We start from the raw sequence: 22,379 nt of genomic DNA, 5'->3' as shown, positions 1-22,379 counted from the left end.
TGGCTCACGCCTGTAATCCTAGCTCTTGGGAGGCCGAGGCGGGCGGATTGCTCAAGGTCAGGAGTTCGAAACCAGCCTGAGCAAGAGCGAGACCCCGTCTCTACTATAAATAGAAAGAAATTAATTGGCCAACTGATATATATATATATAAAATTAGCCGGGCATGGTGGCACATGCCTGTAGTCCCAGCTACCCGGGAGGCTGAGGCAGAAGGATCACTCGAGCCCAGGAGTTTGAGGTTGCTGTGAGCTAGGCTGACGCCACGGCACTCACTCTAGCCTGGGCAACAAAGCGAGACTCTGTCTCAAAAAAAAAAAAAAAAAAAAAAAGAAGAGATCTTCTTTTAGCTCTACTCTTAGTGTAAGAGTGAACTAGAAATACCACTCACTTTCACCAAACATTACATGAAAATCTGTCTGAAACTTGGCAATTTAGCAGAGGAAACAACATCCTTGAAAAGTTGAATCCGTAATCTGGCTATTATGTAGACTTAAAGTACAAAAGATGTAGGTTTCCCTATAGACAATCCTTGAAATGACCAATTTTCCTTAAAGGGAGGTGGGAGATCCTACACAAAACTTCAAGAATAGAAACCAATTCTTCTTTATCCCTTCTGACTTCTCTACATTTGGCTCTGTATGAGTGTCCTCCTATGGGGGAAACTAGCTGCCATGTGTCATAAGGCAACCCTGTGGAACGGCACATGGGGTAAAGATCTGAGGCCAGCAGTCAGGTAGGAGAGCTTGAAAGTAGGTCCTCTTCCACTTGAGCCTTGAGATGATTGCAGCCTCGGCTGACATCTTGATTGCAGTCATGAGAGAGACAGCAAACCAGAATCACCGAGCTAACGTGCTCCCAGATTCCTGACCCACAAAAACTGTGAGATAATAAATGTTTGTTGTTCTCAGCCACCAAATTTTGTAGTAATTTTTTATGCAGCAATAGATAAACCCCCTGGTTTGCTGGCAGGGCAATCAGGCTGAGTCACAAGAGGACTGTTCAGTACATAGGAATGAGAATGTTGTGATTGAGATCATAAGCTATTTTATTTATTGAAGAGTTAAAATTATACATTAGCAAAACCTTATCTAATAGAAACATAACACTAGACCTCTTCTTAATGTGATTATTAGCTAAGAGACTGGTTGAAGTCAGGATATGAATCGCTGGATAGTTTTTTTCTTGAAAGACTTAAGTCAATAAGACCTTTTAATTAGAAAATTGAAATGAAACTTTGCCCTTTGGAAAAAGTACACTGTGTCATTCCTATAGCTGTGGCCCCTAGTCAGAAAGAAACAGAGGGTTGTGACAATGATCTAGTGAGTCTTGACCAATAACTCCCTTTAGTTTGTCTCTTGCTTGACTTTGGAGGGCAGACTAGGCATGATTTAAAGGCTGGAGACTAATTTGACAATGGGAAAATCCAAAATTTAATATCTTGGACCCACCCTTTGATCTTGAGCCATTAGTGTCACAGGTTCTCTTGGCCTCTCATGTCCAAAAAACACTCAGGTATTAATTTCACCACCTTGAGAGACATGGCTGCTGCCACCAGTGGGTAAAAGGTTGTCTTGCTGTGTAAGATGGGAAGTTCCTGGCCAACACTCTCTTCTCTGATTGTATAAGACAGAGACCTAGACAGGAAGAGATGGGAGGAGGGCAAAGATGCCAGTCCAGCAGGTGATCATTTAGGACTTCATGCTAGAAATGGCTTTGGATTTCCAGAGATGAAACAAGTCTGTCTCTCCAGCACAGAGCAGTTGTAGGTCACAGCCCTAGGGCCTGGCTGGTTTTATCAATCTGGCAGTTCAGGGTCAGTGCAAAGGACATCCCTAATACCTGCAGAAAGAGTTGAGAAACATGAAGTCTTTGTAAGAGAAGTCATTTTCCCATGACTCCTGGGATTGGCTCCCAAGAAAAAGAACATATCCATCACACTGAAATCACCCTTCCCACCATTACTTCCAATTTCCTCTGAGGCATTCTCTCCTATAGTTTAATAGCAGTGTAGAGAGAAATGGGGACAATGATGGCAAGATAGTAAGGTATTAAGCATTAGGACATCTTTTGTATTCCTAGGAAGTCACAAAAGCTCTGCTGCTAGTATATTCAACTTCTGCTCACTGAACACTGTGCAGTGAGTTATCTCTGCCCATGTTCTATGCTTCCTTGGTTTCCAAGCAGAGAATCATTTTTCTCTGAGCTTCTTGATTGAGTCTTAGCTAATCTGTGTATACCAAACACTTGGATAGAAAAAGGTTAGAAATATCACAAAATAAAAAGGACACAAAACTACCCCCAATTTACCCTTCATTTGTCAAACTAAGCACAGAAACAAAAAGGAAATTGGCTATGATTTTCATCATCAACTCCTTAGCACACAAGGTCAACTTTTCAAGTGGAATGGTTCATCAATCACAGTCTTTTGCAGACCAGCTGAGTGTACGATGAAAGTGGGGTTCTGTTTGGTAACTTTTAGTTTGACTAGAAATCACTCATATCTTTGAGGAATAAATTGACCAGATAGACATTCTTATAGCATATTTTCTGTATGCCTTAAATCAAATTAGTAATAACATCATTCGTTACTTGGCTGGGGGAACTCACATACTAATAAAAATAGCTAACATTATCGCTCACATACTATATACCTGGTACTGTTTTAAAACCTTACATGATTTCACTCATTTAATGCTGACAGTAGTCCTACAGTAAATCTCTTACCTGGATCACACATACACAGATGGTGATGATTCCGATATACAGGAAATTGGAGTGGAACCACTGTCTTGCTTTCACATAGCAACCCTAGAAAAAATTACAAGTACAAATGATCCCACTCTATAATTCAACTTTATCAGGAGGATTATTTGGAAGACACAGTTAGTTTGTATTTTGCCTTATATAATACAAAGATACTTAGGTCAGGTATTGTATTTTTATTTTTATTTTTGCATGGATGAGGATACAGGCATAAAGTAGAGAACATTAAACTAAAGACTTTTCTGGTGTTGTTTTCATTACAGTGGCATCTAATTTAGAAGTCCTGGATCCTTACTCACTGAGTTAAACTAGCTCTGAATAGGCAGGGCACAACAGATGTCCTGTGTTCTTTGAACACTCAGTGCTGACCTAAGCTCCACAAATGAGAATACAAGCTAAGCAATCCTAAATGGTTTGACTTTCAGTTTTTGCTTCAACAATCAGTAAATCTGTCATAGCCCTACAAAGCTCCAGGGCAGTTGTTGGTTGGTGGGTGTACTAGTCTTTTTACAAAGACCTGAAAAATTCTGGAGATTTTCAAACAACCTCAGAAGTGGGTAAGATGGAGTGACAGAACCATAGGGATCTGGTCTAGTTCTAGGTGGAAGATGATTTTGGCTTCTTCTTGGAGTCTATTGTTCAGGTCCAAATTATGTGGGCAGGTTGTTTCAGCAGTTCCACCAACTCTTTCTCCTCCAACTCCTTACTCCTTCACGTATGATTCATTTCACTAAGGGGCAGGATCTTGCCATCTCCAAGGAGGGAGAACAGAGAAACAGGTGCAGAGAGAAGCTTTCTATCTCAACCCTATAAATTTCACTTTCAAATACAAGGAGACCTACTTCTCGCTCAAGAAATACCTGAACACAACCTTCTGCCACACAAACTGTCCTTCTCTAATGTAATCATTCAGCATAGCAAGACTAATCACAGTGTCTCTAGTCTAAATGAACTTGCTCCAAGTTTTGTTTGTTTGTTTGTGTTGTTCGTTAACCTTGTGTTGTCACCCTGCTCTCTCTTTTATTCAAGTTTCCCAATTCCTAGATAGGAGGTCTAGGTCCTCTATAACTGCAGTTTCCAAGGCAATTAAAAATTTAAACAAAGAGGCTGATAGCAGAAAAGTTGGCAACAAAATTACCTTCACTAGCGGATCTGGGGGGCAAGATGCTGGCGGGCCACTGTTCCAATCACTCGTGCCATTTACACCGCAGCATTGCAGCTAAAAGACAAATCCCCAAAACCATGATGGTTAGAAAGTCAACAGAAAAAGAGATGTGGAAATTGGAGGAAAAGGTGGGCCCTGAAGTTCTGACTCTATAGCAGAAAGTCCAGAATTGACCTGACTACCGTGGGCTCCTCAGAAGAAAGTGCTTTCAAATGGTTATGCCATTTAACGGATATTAGACCCCTGTGAAGTGGAGAGGGCATGCTTAATTTAGTCACGTTTTATAGATCAAGAATAAGGCACCTAGGGGACTTTACAATGGAGGGATCATGGTGATCACACCTAGACCCACCAACCAGTCTTAAGATCACAGAAAGCAGGGCCATCAGACATTATGTGCCTGCTTACCTGATGCAACAGGAAATACCAGCTATGGTAGGCTTATCACAAAACAGAAACGACATTAAGCTTCTAGATTCATGGAACATATGGGAGACAATGACTCCCTGACACCAAAATACTTTGAGGATGCAATTAGCCAGGTCTACAAAGTAGGGAATTCCATAGGACCTATTTCTTTCCACAAACAAATTGCATGCCAAAGAGGGGTCCTACTATATATTAAAAGAGGATTGGAGAGACAGATCTTTCAAATATAACATATAGACCTTGATTTTAACAGATCAACTAAAAATTTTTTGAGAAAAATAGAGAAATTAAATTATAGACTTTATTAGTGATAATGAGGAATTATAATATTTTAGGTGTATTAAAAAGAAGTTCTTATTTTTCTATTTAATGGGTAAAAGGATAAAATGTCTCATATTTGCTTTAAAATATTGTAGTAAAAAAATAACACATAGGGGATTGGATGAGAGATGATGCAGGCAAAAGGTTAACTATTGAAGCTGGATTTTGTGTACCCAGAGGTTAATTTTTCTATTTTTCTCTTCACTTTTGTATATGTCTGGAAATTATATAATAAAAAAAAGTAAAGAGTTGGGGATCTAAAGAGGGTAAATGACTTTCCCATAGCCACCTAATTCTGGTCTCTAGAATGTAAATCCTGTGCCATTTCTTTTACTCCACACAAAGCCAGCGCATAGTCATAGTGGTATTGTTGGAGACACAGAATATGCTGGTTCAAGGCTCCCTGACCCTTCTTTTCCCCCTAACACATCAAGGCAGGAGTGTAGAGCTAATACATTTGTTTGCGGGTGGAGAAGGGGCATGAAAAATAGGGTGCTGGGGGGCTAGATAACAAGCCCAATCAGGGCAACTCAGGAATTCAATAGCAATTTTTTTTTTGAGACACAGTCTCACTCTGTCACCCTGGGTAGGTGCCATGGCATCAGCCTAGCTCACAGCAACCTCAAACTCCTGGGCTCAAGTGATCCTCTTGCTTCAGCCTCCCCAGTAGCTGGGACTACAAACATGCACCACCACATCAGGCTAATTTTTTACTATTTTTAGTAGTGACGGAGTCTCATGCTTACTCAGGCTGGTCTTAAACTCCTGAGCTCAAACAATCCTCCCGCCTTGACCTCCCAGAGTGCTCAGATTACAGGCATGAGCCACTGTGCCTGGCCTAAATTTTTGAATTATATAATCACTGTTTTCAGTAAAATTTTGGAAAATATGTAAACTTGTATGTAATATGTAATACATATGTAATATGTAATGTGTAATAATATGTAATACAGTGTGATGTGTTTGGGTCTTCTTCACACCCCAGTAGGGCTTGAACAATGGGCCTATTTGAGTTGGTAAAGGGTGAAAGAGAGAACTAGATTGTACCAATCAGACTGATTGCTGGGCCCCCCTGTCTGTGATAGTCAAGGCTTTATTCTGAACCTCAAGGCTGTGGAGCTTGGATTCTGAATCTTCCAGGAAAAGAACTAGCCCCCAGGGACTGAAGCTAGAAAACAAAGTCTGGGCTGATCTCAAAAGGATTCCACGTGTACTCACAAATAACTGGATGGAGTCCCACGCTGCCTTCGTGCTGTTGTCTGAGTGGTAACGCTGGATGCTGTCCATCAGGCCCTCGGCCACATACTCGTTCAGCTGGGCAGGGCACAGTGCAGCAGAGGAGACATTGTAAAAAGCATGTAAATTCAAAGGAATAAAGAATTTCTAGTATAGGCTACTGATTACACTTGCTGCTTTCTTTCAGAAGTAAGGGGGCAGGGAGGGTGTTTATCTATTTATCTACGGGCAGAAGTGCTGAGGGTGAGGAGGCCTTGCAGGAAGAATTATACAGTAGCCCCTTGTCCTTCCACAGCTCTGACTTTACAAAGGAAGAAAAAGGGCAATTCAAGCAAGGGCTATCCTTGGCACTGAGACACACATTCTCCACTGCCAAATATACAGAGGCAAGTAAGTAGGAGAAAGATAAACTTGTTTTCCTGTTTTCCAGTCATCCTTCAAGGCACCACTCAAATACAATCTTCTTCATGAAATTTTCTTCTGTCCTCAATGACGATTTTTTTTTTTTTTTTTTTTTTTTTGAGACAGAGTCTCACTCTCTTTTGCTCAGGCTAGAGTGCTGTGGCGTCAGCCTAGCTCACAGCAACCTCAAACTCCTGGGCTCAAGTGATCCTGCTGCCTCAGCCTCCCGAGTAGCTGGGACTACAGGTATGCGCCGCCATGCCCGGCTAATTTTTTCTATTTTTGGTAGAAATGGGCTCTCACTTTTGCTCAGGCTGGTCTTGAACTCCTGAGCTTAAACGATTCACCTGCCTCAGCCTCCCAGAGTGTTAGGATTACAGGCGTGAGCCACCTCGCCTGGTCCTCAGTGTCGATTAACCTCTCCTTCTTCCACTCTTCCACTTCATTTCTATCTCTATTATAGGAGTCATTTTGTGCCAACTTCTTCACTGCATTCTCTCCACGTTCAGCAATAAGACAATGAGTTATGTTCTTTACGACTTACCTTCTGTTCATACACAAAGAGCAGGATGGCCAAGGTCACCTCGGCAAGGAGAATAATCAGCAGCAGGACGAAGAACTGGGGTGAAGCAGAGACAAGCTTACAGCATTGATCCCCGTTCTCTCCCCAGTCCCACTCTGCCCTAGAAGCATCCAGGCAGTGTCTGCACAGGTGTGAACGTTCCTGTTTCTGCCTCCTCGTCCCTTGCTAAGCCTTCTTAGCAAGTCTTCCTTGTTTTGAGGAATATGTGTTCTTTTTCTGCAACTAGACTCTAGAGGGCAGGTCACTGTCTTCTAACTTTGTTCTCTTCTACCCATTGTGACTGTCAGAGCACCATGCACACAATACATGGACAACATTATGTGTTGAATAAACTAGGCAATTTGGTCATGAGCCTCCTGAAACAGTTGAGCAAAAGGCCAGTAAACTAAAGTATGTGCCTTTAGAATTTGGGTAGTCCTTTCTACAGATCAGGGCTATCTTGAGGTGGAGGACTGGCCACAGGAGTGTTTTGCATGCAAGAACACTCCTGTGGTGAAGGCAGAGAAGAGCCCTGTGCAGATGGGGAAGAGGGCTCTAATTATGGCTCTGACTTATATTTGTTTCCAACTCTAGATGCTTACTCCCTTTGTGCTAATCACACACAACAGAAAACATGTTTTCACTTATTCTTTCTCTTTTACTTTTTTTACCCCAACTCCAATGTTGGTTGACTACTTAAAACATTCACTCTATGTCTATTATCTCCCATCTTTTGCCATTAGTCTGAGGACTGTCTGAGAACAGGGACTGTTTATTATCATTATATCATCATTATTATTCTTTCTCTTGGCTCCAGTTTAAGAGTTGACCCATGAAGGAAAGAAGATTCACCGAATGACTTAAGGAAGAACAAAGGTGATTAGAAACCCATACCTACGGAAAGAGTGGCACAGTTACACCAAGCTCTGTTCTGGGCACTCTGGAGAAATGTAGAGCTCCTTTTTCACAGTGCTTACAGGCAAAACCTAAGCCTTAAGGTGCTCCTCTGGCTGGTTAACCAACAGGGAACAACTGAAAAGCTCTGGCGTCTTTCATATTATACCTCAATGGCTGCAGCCTAGATCCTCACATAAGGTGGGCAACTCACACTATGAGTTGAGGAAGCATCCTCTGACATTTTAGGAGGGCCACCATGCTCAGAAGAGTCTAGAGATTATTTTTCCATCAGCTGATGACTCGGAGTCAGATCCTAAAAGTGCTTACTAATATGAGGAGGGTTTAGGCAGATGGATGACACTTGATTTCAACCACACATAAAGAAAAAATACAATGCTATGAAGGGGGATTATAATGACAGAGGTCATTATTTAACAGTGTAAACTGGATACCAAGAAGGAAAGCAATGCCCTCTCCCACGTGTCCCTGGGACCTCCGTCAGAAATAAAATACCATTTGTCTGGACAGACTTGACTGGTCTGAGGTACCAATCCCATGTTCATATGATTTCCCTGTGCCTAGAGGTGATCTACCAAGAAACATCTTGCCTGGGACTTAAGGCATCATCTCCCCCCACTTTGGAGACCACATCTGCTATGAGGACTCACCGACATAAGCAGGCACTTGTTTTCCTTAATAGAGCCCATGCAGCCCAGGAAAGCAACCACCATGATAATGGAGCCCACGATGACGAGCACATTGCCCAGAGTGAGGGAGGGGAGGTTATGGAAGAGCACTCCAAAGTTGTTGTGGACCAGGAGGTAGATCCCAAAGCCCAAAATGCAGCAGCCACAGAACTGAAAAGAAAAATTTCACAATATTGAGAGATAAAATGTGGTTCTTGAGTATCTCCTTATGTTCTTACTTCCTTGAGATCAGAATCACCTTTGTCCATTAGTTCATTCAAGAGTCTCATGAACAATCTCTTTGCCTAGCTTCCCCATTCTCCTAGAAGAGAGGCAATCCCAACTTCCTCATGTGGAGTCCCACTCACACCTCTTCCCACCCATTTCCAGATACCGAGGAAAGATCACTCCGAGAAGCCATGAAATATCTTCACTATATACAAGCCTAATTTCATGCCTCAGATACCCTATTCCTTATTTTCTCAATTGCCCACGCATGGCCTGCCCTTTGGAAACCATGACCACATAGAGAAGATGCCCTGCCTGAGGAAGCTTATCTTGCTAGGCAGAAAACTAGAGAAGCCAAACTTATAAAAATCTTCGCATAGATACATGTGTACCAAGCCATCCTATATCTGAAATTCAGTTGCTGAATTTGGTACAGTGAAACTTCCCCCCTAAAGGGTGACTTCCTTTTCCATCAGCTATTCTTCCAAGGGGTCCAGAAAAATAAAAAGACAAGAAGAAAAGAGATATTCAATATCCAGAATGCAGAGTCTTGGGTTTCTTACCTATAGATGCTATCTGTGAGCAGTGGTGGCCTAAAGCCCTCAGAGAGAAATGGCACCTCTCTTAACAGCTGCATTGATACCTTTCAATTTTGCAGGCTTATAATATGGCAGGATAGGAAGAGGGGAGGACATTATCACTGCTTTGCTCCTAGGCTGGTTGTGCTGAACATGACCCAGACATGTACGGATTGTATTCCACACCAGCCTCTTCAGTAGAGGAGGGAGAAGCAGGGTTCAGCTGGGGGAAAGTGAGCTTAACCATGCTCAGAAGAGACAAACTTACCCAAAAGAGCAAGTTGAAGAAAAACAGGACATACTTCAACAATTTCAAGCTACTCATGCCCATGCTGGGATGTTCTTAACCTGAAAGGTAGAAGGAGGAAGAGAGGAGGTAAGTGACCTGGCTCTGCAAAGTGGCACCAGAGAATCAGAGGGCACAAGTGTTCAGGGTTCAAGGATTTCCAGCATCACCTTACGTTTGAGCTATGGTTCTCCTCTGGAAAGTTTCCCCAAACTCTTTGCTCTCTTAATTTCTGAACTGAGCTACCAATTGATTCATCTTAGACATTAACTTTTGCTCCAATTCAGCAAACCCATGATGTTCAACATTGCATTAAGCACTGTAGAAGAATATAGCCATTCTTAGACAAGGATGACTCACAGTGACATAGACCAGGCCAGTGCTTTGCGTCCATGTGCAGCATTAGTACCTAGTATTTGGGCACTTACTTAAGAAGGCAACCCTCAGGGTCAGGGATGGACTGGTAAATCAGCCATGGAGAAAGACAGTGGCTCAATCAGCCAGTTCCTTAAATTCCCTGAGAGTCATATACATATTACATTTGGTCTGTAAACCTCTCCACATGAAAGTGGGGGCGGAGGGATAATAGCTATGCCTCATTCATTCTTTTGTTGCAGAAACATTTATGGGATCTTCTGTTCTAGATGTTGTGGGAGCAGCAACCCTGACTAAGCAGTAGCTATCCTCCAGAAGATGTCAGTCTCACAGCAGAAACAAAACAAGCCGACAAATATGCAATGAGGAAGTGAAAAGAGTTAGCAATACAAGCTTGAGTTTTTCAAATAGAATATCATTTTCTCAGTAAGGAAATCAATACCTAGGATCTAGTCCTCAATTCTGGAGATCTAGATAATTTTGAATTTTCTCTCAGAGGTAATGAGATTCTATAAAATGACTCATATTTAAATACTGTTCATGAGACTGATACATAAAGCAAATGGCAATTTATTGCTTTTTGTTTGTTTCCATTGAAACTATGCCTTTCCCAGTGCATGAGTTGCTTATACAATCCATAGAACCTTCTCTGCAGTGTCAAGGTATCTAGGAACCACATGGTCTAGAGGGATAGTTCATCCAGGATGTAGATAAGCCTGATGAGCTACTTCTATTCCACAATAAACTTCTCTGTTGAAAACACCAAATACTCATATATATCTCATACTCTTTTCCTTTACTTTGTCCTCCTATTTTCTCTTTTTCTTCTTGCCTTGCTCCTCAGGATTATTCTTAAATCTGCATCACTACCTTAATCAAGTTAAGATAAAATTAATGAGATTATAAATGTATTTGAATATATTTGGGAGGTTAAAGAAAGGTATGATGATTTAATACATAGACTTTGAGGTCAAACTTGAATTCAACTCTCACATATACCACTAAATAGCTATGTAAGAATTGGAAGCCAGATAACCTACCGTGTCTATCTATGTAAAATGGGGCAATACTTAAGCCTCATAGTGTGGATGTGAAGATTAAGTGATCTTGAGCATTTTTTTAATGCTTGCTGGCCATTATTCTGTCTTCTTTTGAAAAGTTTCTGTTCAAAGTCATAACATGTAACCAAAATGTTTGTACCCCCATAATATCCTGAAATAATTTTTAAAAAGATTAAATGATCTTACACCCACAGAGACTGGCATATGACATGACCAGCACTCAATAAATTGAACCCATGACTGTTTAGTCTTAAAGGACCACTCTTGATTAAGAGTGGATAATGAATTTGAGTGTTTCCCAGGCCTTTATCAGCATCACATTGACAAAATATCTCATAGACTAAGACACATCTATGGATAGATAATTGTATTCATTTTATCTAGAATTTTAAACATTAATCTAACTCTTAGAATGTGCCATTTACCAGTCCTCATTTCCAAATTCTCAAGAATCCTTATGGTTGCACTTTGCAAAAGCTATAACAAGTAATAAAAGAAAAAATATGCCATGTCCAACACAACAGTAGCAAATGCTATGGAAATTCAAAGACTTTCAGCTGTGCTGATCAAGGACTATTTCATGGAGGTAACATTCAAGCTGACACATTCAAATGAGTGTAGTTCCCTTGGGCAGCTAAACATCAACTCTCATGATTCACTGTGCCATAGAGCTGTGCTCTTTTAAAATATCCATAAAATTGATAAACTTCTACATAGATAATCAATTAAAAAATAAAGGACAAAACTTAACAACATTAGGAATGAGAGGTGACACTACAAAATCTACAGATACCGAAAATATAATATGGGAATATGATGAACAACTTATGCCAATAATCTGACAACTTAGGTGAAATAGATAAATTGCTTGAAAGACACAAATAAACAAATATTAATGTCACTCAAGAAATAGATAACCTGAGTAGTCCTATATCTAATAAGAAATTAAATTTGGTCAGGGCACGGTGGCTCACGCCTGTAATCCTAGCACTGTGGGAGGCCAAGGTGGGAGGATCATTCAAGGTCAGGAGTTCCAGACCAGCCTGAGACCCTGTCTCTACTAAAAATAGAAATAAATTAATCAGACAACTAAAACTATATAGAAAAAATTAGCCGAGTATGGTGGCGCATGCCTGTAGTCCCAGGTACTCGGGAGGCTGAGGCAGAAGGATGGCTTGAGCCCAGGAGTTTGAGGTTGCTGTGAGCTAGGCTGACACTATGGCATTCTAGCCTGGGCAACACAGTGAGACACTGTCTAAAAAAAAAAAAAAAAATTGAATTTGGTGTTTAACAAAACTTCTTATAAAGAAACTGCTAGTCCTGGTGCCTTACTGATGATTTCCACTAAACATGAAAGGAAGAAATAATACCAATCCTGTTCAAAATCTTCCAGAAAATAGAAAAGGCATATACTCTCTAATTTATGCAGTGAGTCCAGAATTATCAGATACTAAAACCAAAGAAAGATATTACAAGAAATAAAACCACTGGCCAATGTTCCTCAGGAAGATAGATGCAAAAATTTATAGATAAAATATTAGTAAAATCAATATACCAATGTAGAAAAAGAATAAGAAATCATGACCAAATAGGGTTAATAACAGGAATGCAAGGTTATTTTAACATTTAAGAAATCTATTTAATTACTGTATTAACAAGCTAAAAAAAACCCAAATGATCACCTCAGTAGATGCAGAAAATTCATTTGACAAAATTCTGTGTCTATTTCTAATAAAAAAGTCTCAGCAAACGAGGAATAGAAAGACATTTAATCAGTCTTATAAAGGGTATCTCTGAAAGGTAACATCTTACTTAATGGTGAAAGAAGAAATGTGTTTCCCTTATAATAGGAAGAAAAGTCTGTCTGCTCTTACCACACTTTCCAGCATTGTACTGGAGTTTCTAGCCAGTGCAATGAAGCATGAAAGGAATTGTACCCAAATTGGAAAGAAAAAAAGTAAAACTAGCTTTATTCACAGATGGCATGATTGTCTTTGTAAAAATTCTGAAGCAATCTGCACGAATTCTCTTAGAACTAACAAGTGAGGGTAGCAAGTTTACCAGATATATGATTCAATCTAAAAAAATCGATAGTATTTTTATACACTAGCAACAATCAAAATGAAATACTTAGGGATAAATCTGACAAAAGATGCAAAAGACCTGTACATGGAAAACTTAAAAAAATTGCTGAGATAAACTGAAAAGAGTAAATAAATGGAAAGATACACCATGTGCATGGGTTGAGAGACAATATTGTTAAGATGTCCATTCTTCCCATGTCCATTCTTCCCAGATTTATCTATAGATTGTAATTTCAATCAATATCACAGTTTTTGTAGACCTTGAGAAATTGATTCTAAAATTCATTTGGCAATGCAAACGGCTTAGAATAGCAAAAATAAATGAATTTGATAAAGAACAAAGTTGGAGGACAAACACCACCTGATTTCCTTATTTTTTATAAAGCTGCAACAAAGGCAACGTGGCATTAGTGTTAAGATAAACAGATAGATCAAGGAAACAGAATAGAAGGTACAGATATATATGGACAACTGATTTTCAACAAAGATGAAAAATTAATTCATTAGAGAATGAAGGAAACTTTTTTCAACAAATGATGCTCAAACAATTGGATATCTATATGCAAAAAAATGAACTTGGATCTATACCTCTCATCATATCAAATTATAACTAAAACTAGATCATAGATCTAAATGCAAAATCTAAAATTATCATACTCCAGAAGAAAATATAGGAAAAATTATTTACAACCTTGGTTAGGCAGAGTTCTCAGATAAAATACCAAAAACACAACCCATGAAAGAATTGATAAATTGCACTTCTTCAAAATTAAAAACTCTGCTCTTCAAACGTCACTGCTAAGAAAACAAAAAGACAAACCACAAAGGGGAAAAATATTTCCAAATCACATATGAGATAAAAGGCTTATATCCAGCATACAAACTCTCAAAACTCTGTGGTAAGAAAATAACCCAATTTAAAAATGGGAATATTCATCTGAATACTAGGCAAAAAAAAAGAAAAAAAAAGAAAATTAAAAATAAGTAAATAAATAAAACACACAAAAAAATTTAAAAATGGGCAAAAGATCTAGACAAAAGACAGTTCACAAAAGACAATACTATGTGGATGGCAAATGAGCACATGAAAAAATTCTCTACTTCATTAGTCATTAGGAAAATGCAAATTAAAAGCACAGTGAGATCCCACTACACACCTCCTACAATGGCTAAAATGTTTTTAAAAACTAACCACACCAAGTGTTGGCAAAGATGTGGTATAACTGGTACTCTCATACAGTGTTGGGGGAAATGTAAAAATGGTATATTCATGTTGAAATACAGTTTGCTGCTGCTTTTATAAAAAGTTAAAAACATATACTTATCATATGATCCAGCCATTCCACTCCTAGGTATATACCCAAAAGAAATGAAAGCATATGTCCATATAAGGACTCATGAAGAAATGGTATTAGCAGGTTTATATATAATAGTCCCATACTGGAAACAACCCAAATGTCCATTGACAGGTGAATAGATAAATGATGGCATAACTGTATAATGAAATACTACTCAGTAATAAAAAAGTATGAACTATTGATGTATACTACAGCATATGTGAATCCCAGAATAATTATGGTGAGTGCAAAAAGGTAGATTAAAAAAAAAGAGTATATTCTGTATGATTCCAGTTACGTAACATTTTAGAAAATGGAAACTAATCTATAGCAACAGAAAGCAAATCAATGATTGCTTATGGATATGGATGGGGAGGGCAGGAGGTGAGTAGAGAAGGATCAGGGAATGGATTACAGAAGGCCAGAGAAATGTCTTGAGAGTGATGAATATGCTCTGTGTTGACTGTGGCGATGGGTTTATGCTTGTTTACATATGTCAAAGGCCCCTCCTGACTTTTCCTGTCCATCGCTCCAAACTCATGGCAACACTCCCTGTATCGTACTTTAAAATTTAGCAGGCAACATTGAATACTTGTCTCAATGACTCCTTCCTTACTTTTGTTCATTTGTTTCTTTGCTAAAATTTGCCCTATTATCTCCCTTAGACCAACTAATCTGATTAGTTACTAATCATCCTGATGACTGGGCCCAACTGTCACTTTTACATGAAGCCTTCTCTGATTGTGTCTAATTCTTCACACCCACCTCTCATTCCACCCAGAGAGTGCCTGTAATACTTGCGCATCTCTGCCATGGGACTAAGCACTTTGTTTTTGAAGTACCTATTCCCTCACTAGAATGTGAGCTCCTTGACCATACTAAATAATAATAATAATAATAAGATTGTTGAATGAGGAAATAACTGGGTCTTAGCTCATTAACTCCAAATAATTGGATGCAGGGGAATGGACAAGATAGTGCAGAGTCAGGAGCACTAGGCCTGAGTTTTTATTATGCTAACAAACTGATATTTTGGACAGGCAGATAAGTAACTTACTCTTCAGTAACAGAAAGGGATTGATCAAGATGCCTCCTAGAATCATGTCAGGTCAGCCCCAACATCTTGGGATCCTATGACAGTTGCTTCAGGCCCCTGTGACCTAATTGCCCACAGAGCACCACCTGGTGAGGTGCCCACAAACCTAGGGATGTCCCCACTGCGAGGGAGGACCTTGGACTTATGCCAACTTGAAAAAGAAAAGCTGCCCGCTTGGAGAAGATCATCACTACTTTTACTCCATGTATCAGTGGCCACACTTTATATATAAACGCAGAGAGAATGCTACCCCACTTCCTCTTCCCTTTCTACACTATCACTGCCCAGTGATTGAGCCTCCCACCCCAGTGAGTTCCTCCCACTTGCTAGAGGAACTGACACCCTCCCGCAGCCAAAGCCTGTGACGCATGGCTCCGTGACTCATGGCTTCCTGCAGAAAGGTGCAAGTTTCCAGGAAACTTTCTTAATCAAACTGCACTTGGCTGTGACTGCTTCCTATGGCCCAACACAGGGATGAACTTCACCCTTTAGTTTCCTCCAGTGAGCCTGGGCTGGGAAACTGTCTTGTGGATTCCTAATTCTATCCCTGTCTTTTCTCTGACATGTACTCACAGAACCATCTGATCTACTCATGAATTTAATGAAGCTTGGAAGTGGCTCAGGCTGGATGGAGGCTTCAAGAGCCTCTATCAGTTCTTGATCAGCCTTATCCGATGCAATTTTTGAGGCCAATCTGGAGACACAGCAAGATAGCTTTGATGTTACACAGACCATTAGATTTACAAGTGTTCCTCAAACAGAAACAAAAACAAACAAAGCCGTGTAAGGAAAAAAGGAAATGAAAAGAATTATGGTCAAGTAATTTTGAAAGTAAATAGGATTAAGTAAAAATAAAACAAAAATTAATAAACATTTTTTTTATTTTTAAAATATTTTATTTATTTTTTTCCATCTCCATAGAACCTTTATTCAACCCCCCATTTCAAGTATTCTTTCTTTCCTCTAAATTCCATAGTATTTTATTCTGATTTTCTTTTATGGCATTTTTTAACTTTCTTAAGTTTATTCTCTTAATTTCTAAAAATTTCAATAGATTTAGGAGGTACAAGCATTTTTTTTGGTTATATGGATGAATTGTATAAGGCTGAAGTGAGGGCTTTTAGTGTACCTCTCACCAGAATATTGTACATTGTACCCAATAGGTAGATTTTTATCCCTCACCCCCTACCTCTCTCCCTGGTTTTGTTTTGTTTTGTTTTGTTTTTGAGACAGAGTCTCACGCTGTTCCTTAGGCTAGAAGCCATGGCGTCAGCCTAGCTCACAGCAACTTCAAACCTCTGGGCTCAAGCGATCCTTCTGTCTCAGCCTCCCGAGTAGCTGGGACTACAGGCTCATGCCACCATGCCCGGCTAATTTTTTTCTATTTTTAGTAGAGACAGAAGGGAGCAGGTGTCTCACTTTCCCTCAGGCTGGTCTTTAACTACTGATCTCAAGTGATAGCGATCTTCCCGCCTAGGCCTCCCAGAGTGCTAGGATTACAGGCGTGAGTCACCGCTGCCCAGCCAAAAAAAAAATCAACTTTTGTGCATTAGTTTCCTCTCATTTCTCTACCAACTTATCAAGGAATGTGTCTGTCACATCACTCCTCCCTGAAATTGTGGTTTGGTAGCAAATTTTTCTTTTCTAGGCTGCTGTCAGGGGAGAGATTTGATGATTCGAAGAAGAGAGAAATAAGGAAGAAGAAGAGAGGAGAGAAAAAGTGAGGAAAGACAAATCCAGATGCTCTTGAAAGCTCACTTCTTCCTGTTTGGGAGTTAGCAAGATGCTACTGGTAGATGAGCTGGGACAGGGACTTTTATTATAAGGCCACTCCCTAAATCAGGAACAGTTACCTGGAACAATTATCACTGCTACAGAATCAAGAAACTAGAGGTTCTCTCTCCTTCTTATCCAAAATATGTAGAACTTTGCAGTAGATGGTCCATGTTGTCTGCAGGCCAGCTACGCTCAGCTCTAGGAAGATTCTTTGTGGGATAAAGAAAGCCACTTCGGCGGTATTTCTATCAAATATTTAAATAACCTAGATCTAATCATGAGGAAACATCAGACAAACCCAAATGGAGAAACATTATAAAAATGAACTAGCCTATACTCTTCAAGAGTATCATTGTCATAAAACACACAAAAAAACTTAGTAATTGCTCCAGACTGAAGGAGGCTAAAAAGACACAGCAGTTGAAGGCAACACGTGATCAGAGATTTTCTTTCACTATAAAGAGTATTAATGGGGTAATTGGTGGCATTGGAATAAAATCTATAGATTGTTAATAATATTGCTATCAGCATTAAGTTCCTGATTTTGATTATCATAAAGTGGTTATGTAAGAGAATACTTTCATTGTAGGAATACACACTAAAATATTTAGGGAAAAAGATATCATATCACCAATTAATCTCAAATGAAAAAGCACTGAGTGCTAATCTAGGAGCACAAACCAAACCATTGTAATGGAATCAACATGGTATTTCCTGGAACGGAAGCTGAGCAAAAAAGAATGGCTGTAACCTTGCAAAAAGCTCCACCCTTCCTTCTGATCTAGGGGAAAATCTAGGTTGAGGAGGAAGAAACCTGCCTCTTCTCCCTCATTTCAAGCCAAATCCCGTCAATTCTGCCATGTGGACGTCTTGGGCGTAGCCCCACCCAGAGCTAGGCCCATGACTGGTCTGGTCCAGTGATTTTGCCCCCCACTTTCAGGTACCAAGTAGGAGTAAGGGTTTTCCACTTCTGTGGTCCTGCTATACTGCTTTGCTGTACTTGTCTCACATGCTTACTCTCACTTCTAATGTGCTTGGGGGTGCGCGCTTCTGTGGCTTCACATATATGGTGCCCTTGGTCTGGAATGGAAACCCCCAGTCTCCATAGCAAACCCATACTTCTTTGAAAGTGAACCCAAGTAATCATCTCCTCTTCCATGGAGTCTTTGGCACACTGCTAAACTTCTACATTTTGTGCACATTATCCCTCTGTTACGGAAAAGAGCACATTGTGTTCTCTTTGTGTATTGCTGTGTCTGTCCTCCTCTCTGAACTCTACAACTACTTTGAGGTGGATAACCATTTCAGTTATCCTTGTGTTCCTAGCACTGAGCACCATGCCTGACCGCTAGTATGTTGAGGACCGCTGGGCTACCTGGGGTCAGCCAGAGGGCACAAGAAACCAAAGACCAACAGAGTTTGCCCTTTCCAGTTTGTGCCTCTTGTCAATAAACAAAGGTGAGGTCACTTAGGTGGTGGTAACCATAACTGTGAAGGCTTGGGCTTTGGAGTCATTATCTGGGGGTATAAAAGTACCCAGTTATTTCATTTAAAAGCTAAATACTCTTAACTGGCCCACACAGGAAACATCACAGGAAATCACATTTCAGTTCAGCCTCTGCTCCCAATTCAACCACAATTTCAAAACAGTACAGATTCCCCTCCAGATTGAGAAAGCAAAACTTCTTTGTTCATGCAGCGGCTAAGATTTTATTTTGCTCATCTCTCTTCCAAAGTACCTGCATAGTATGTCATCTCTTATCTCCCATGGAGGCATCCAACACTAGAGTATTAAGTGAAGTCATTAAGGAGTTTGGTCTTTATTTTTAAATTTAAGGCTTGATAGCCCTTGAGGTGGTTTGGAAATCTAGAGCCCTCTGACCCATCCCCACCCCACATTCTTAGGTGGGTAGGTATAGGTGCAGGGAACTTTCCCCTGTCCCCTCCAAGGCATAATCAAGTGAAATTCTCCTAGGTCTTGGAATAAGAAAGCTCTGAGTTTGCAGTGGTAAGCAGCAACTACGATACTGGTCACAAGAAGTCAGGACCAAAGCGTGGCTATCACTTTCTGAGTCCTTGCAAGTTCAATCATTAGTTACAACACATGAATTGGAAATTATTTCAATACCAAGTTGTGTGGGTTGCCTATAAAAGGCATTTCATATTATATTTATCAATATTCATATTTTGTACATGAAGGATAAGTTAATTGGTGGGAGCCCTCAATATCAAAATGCTCTTCCTGCTCTTTAAAAGCCAACGATCTAACCATTCTTTAGAGGTGTCTAACCTTCACCTCTTAAAATACACTGAACATATCTTGGTGCTGTGATCTTTAGCCAGGCTTCTATTTAGTGGCTCTGAGGAATCACAGTGGGAATCACTCACTTTACTTTAGAAACTTTCTCAAAAGAAGATCCACATCTCCCAGCTGCCTTTCTACATGGCCCTGGTTCTGGGTTCTCTCCTCTCTTTAAAAATTACATAACCAATTTTCTAAAGGCCAAAGCACATAGAAAATCTCCCCAACTTCATTTCACACAGAAAGCTCCACGCATCAAAAATTACTACTCACAGTAATTCGAGTTCTGTATCAATTTAAGCACATGAATGCCCTAATTCTGCGGTCCTCAACCCCCCGCCCCCCTGGCCGTGGTCTGTTGGGAAATGGGCTGCACATCACCTCCTGAGATCCACACCACGCCACCCCTCCCCACAGCACCCCTCCCCATAGCACCCCCTGCCCCACCTCCACTACCAGTCCGGGTCCAGGGGAAAAACTGTCTTCCATGAAACTGCTCCCTGGTGCCAAAAATGTTGGGGCCCGCTGAATGGGAACCTAGTTCAGTATAAAAGTCTCTCGGGCCTGATTGCCTTTGGGGATGTAACTAGGATCTCGCTGGTATTTTTTTACTTCCTGCACTACTTGTGAAACAGAAGTTGCCAGAGATTTTACAGGTACTACAGAGTTATGGAGACGTCTAAGAAGGTACCCTAGCCCACAAAAGACAGAAAACCGGGTTACAATGTCATCGGTCTTACCTTTTCAGTCCTTTAGTCGGAATTTGGTGATTATCCTTGTAGTGGCTGAGACAAGGTTGATAACACGGATGTCCGGGGCTATTTGTGTGAAAGGAGAAGTGAACAGAGAAAAAATACGATCGCAATGTGACGACAGGAAGCCCAGATGAGAAGAGAGAGGAAGTGAGGCTGAGTCTGCCCCCTTAGCCTCAGAGATTCAATCCTTCCCCAGGGGCTTTTTAGAAGCTTCCTTCCACAGCCCACCCTAAAATGATTTCTGTGAAACAAAGAAAAACCCAAAGACCAAGTTGGTCCAGGCACTAATCTGTGAGCACTGGTGGATTCTAACATGATTTTGGTGATAATTTTTGCTTAGAAAAAAACAATGCTTCTCAATCAAGGTGGCACCTCAGAATTAACTGTGAATCTGTTTGAAAATAAGTATGTTTGGTCCTACCATTGGAGTTTCCCATTCAGGAATACTGAGACTCAAGGGGAACACAAAAGCCAACATTTAAAAAAGTTTTCTAGGACTGAGACTTAGGAATGTCTCTCCGAAGATACTCTGCCCTCCCCTCACTCTCCTTCCAGCTGGCTTTGGCAGGTTTCTGGATTGGGAACTATTTTAAGACTTCTCTGTCTCAAAAGCAAGATTGTCTTTATGCGAGGACATTATCGTGGGTAGTCCCAAATGCATGATCCCTGGGGCACTGGTAGAAATGATTTGGTTAAGAGAGGGAACACTAGATTTAGAGCCCAAAGATCTGGATTTTAGTCCCGGCTTTATCTCTGTTAGCTGTGAGATCTTGAGCAAGTCTCACCCCATCAGCCTCAGTTTATTAACGGTAACATTTAATAATAATTCTACCAGTTACTGTTATATCCTCATTTGCAGGTGAGAAGAAAACAGAGGCTCAGAGAAGTTACAAAATTTGCCCTACATCACACAGCTAAGAAATGGCAGCACTAGGACTCAAATTCAAGGTCCCAGAGAATACTGTTTGAGAAACACTATGACCAGTATATTTTGAAAACTGTTTGCAGTTTCACTCTGCTGCATCTACTGGATTTTTCTTAGATTGAAAGGGTCAAGGGATTAGGTGACAACCAGAATATATCATTAGCAATCTGTGAAATTGGAACCCAACCACTGAGCCCAGGTTTCTTCATCTGATAAATGGAGAGACGGATGACACTTTCCCAGGGCTTGACCTGGAAGCACACATCGGGAAAAGCTAGGGCTCTTCCCTGAGGCATTCAGATTCTGGGGAAAATTGAGTTAAACTAAGATGAAATGGTTCTTTCCTGCAGAAACTGTCAGTGCTTAATATTCTCTTAACAGGGGGTATAATGTGCAGATTTCCCCACACTCATTTACCATGGAACAGAGAGTGTGTGTGTGTGTGTGTGTGTGTGTGTGTGTGGTTTTTCTCAGGGAACAATTTTTCTGTGAAACTACACTTTCGGAAATGCTTTTACAAACTCTCCTGTCCTCAGCTGGAATCACTGCCCCTCACTCAGAGCTGCTGCTTCACTGACAGGTCCCCAAAGTGGTGGGACTGAGGACAGGTTTCCTGCTGCACTCGCGTTTTCTCAGTTATCTCACCCATTCTGATGGCTTCAACTACCATCTCTGTTCCAAAGGTCACAAATCTACGTGCACTACTCATTTGAGCTCTGCACATATCTACGCAGCTGTCTCTCAGGCACCTCGAATCCAGTCTCCTCGGCATCCCCACTATCAGGCCTGCCCCTCCCCAAGTGTCCGTCTCCTCAGGGAAAGGCCTGACTGGCCTCCCAGCGCCTGAGTCCGAACCCAAGTGTTCTCTCGAGCTACTCCCTCTCCCACACCACTGCCTGTTGTCAACCACCAAGTCCTGTGAATTATTCCTTTGCCCAAATATTTCTCAGATCAGTCCACTTCTCTCCAACCCCATAGATATTACAATAATTCTTATCTCTCACCTGGGTTACAGGATCCTAGTCTCTTACAATTCCACCTTAGATGTTTCTTCGCTCTGCCCCTAGGTGGAGAAGAGAGCCTTCTAAAACAAAAATTTAATGACATCACTTCCC

General features: G+C 40.6%; 1 protein-coding gene across 1 annotated transcript; it reads right to left on the bottom strand.

The window, feature by feature from the left end:
- Window positions 1–1,027: 1,027 nt before the first annotated feature.
- Window positions 1,028–20,438, bottom strand: CD53 (CD53 molecule). Its single transcript, XM_012751654.3, has 8 exons — window positions 20,325–20,438; window positions 9,536–9,615; window positions 8,444–8,632; window positions 6,861–6,935; window positions 5,897–5,992; window positions 3,902–3,982; window positions 2,725–2,808; window positions 1,028–1,839 (listed from the first exon to the last, which is right to left on the bottom strand). Exons 2-8 carry the CDS (start codon window positions 9,596–9,598, stop codon window positions 1,768–1,770), a joined length of 660 nt encoding a protein of 219 aa, XP_012607108.2. The 5' UTR covers window positions 9,599–9,615; window positions 20,325–20,438; the 3' UTR covers window positions 1,028–1,767.
- Between the last annotated feature and the right edge of the window lie 1,941 nt (window positions 20,439–22,379).

The sequence above is a fragment of the Microcebus murinus genome, chromosome 2, assembly GCF_040939455.1.
Source record: "Microcebus murinus isolate Inina chromosome 2, M.murinus_Inina_mat1.0, whole genome shotgun sequence".
Taxonomy (NCBI): Eukaryota; Metazoa; Chordata; class Mammalia; order Primates; family Cheirogaleidae; genus Microcebus; species Microcebus murinus.
This window is presented reverse-complemented; position numbering and strand designations above follow the sequence as displayed.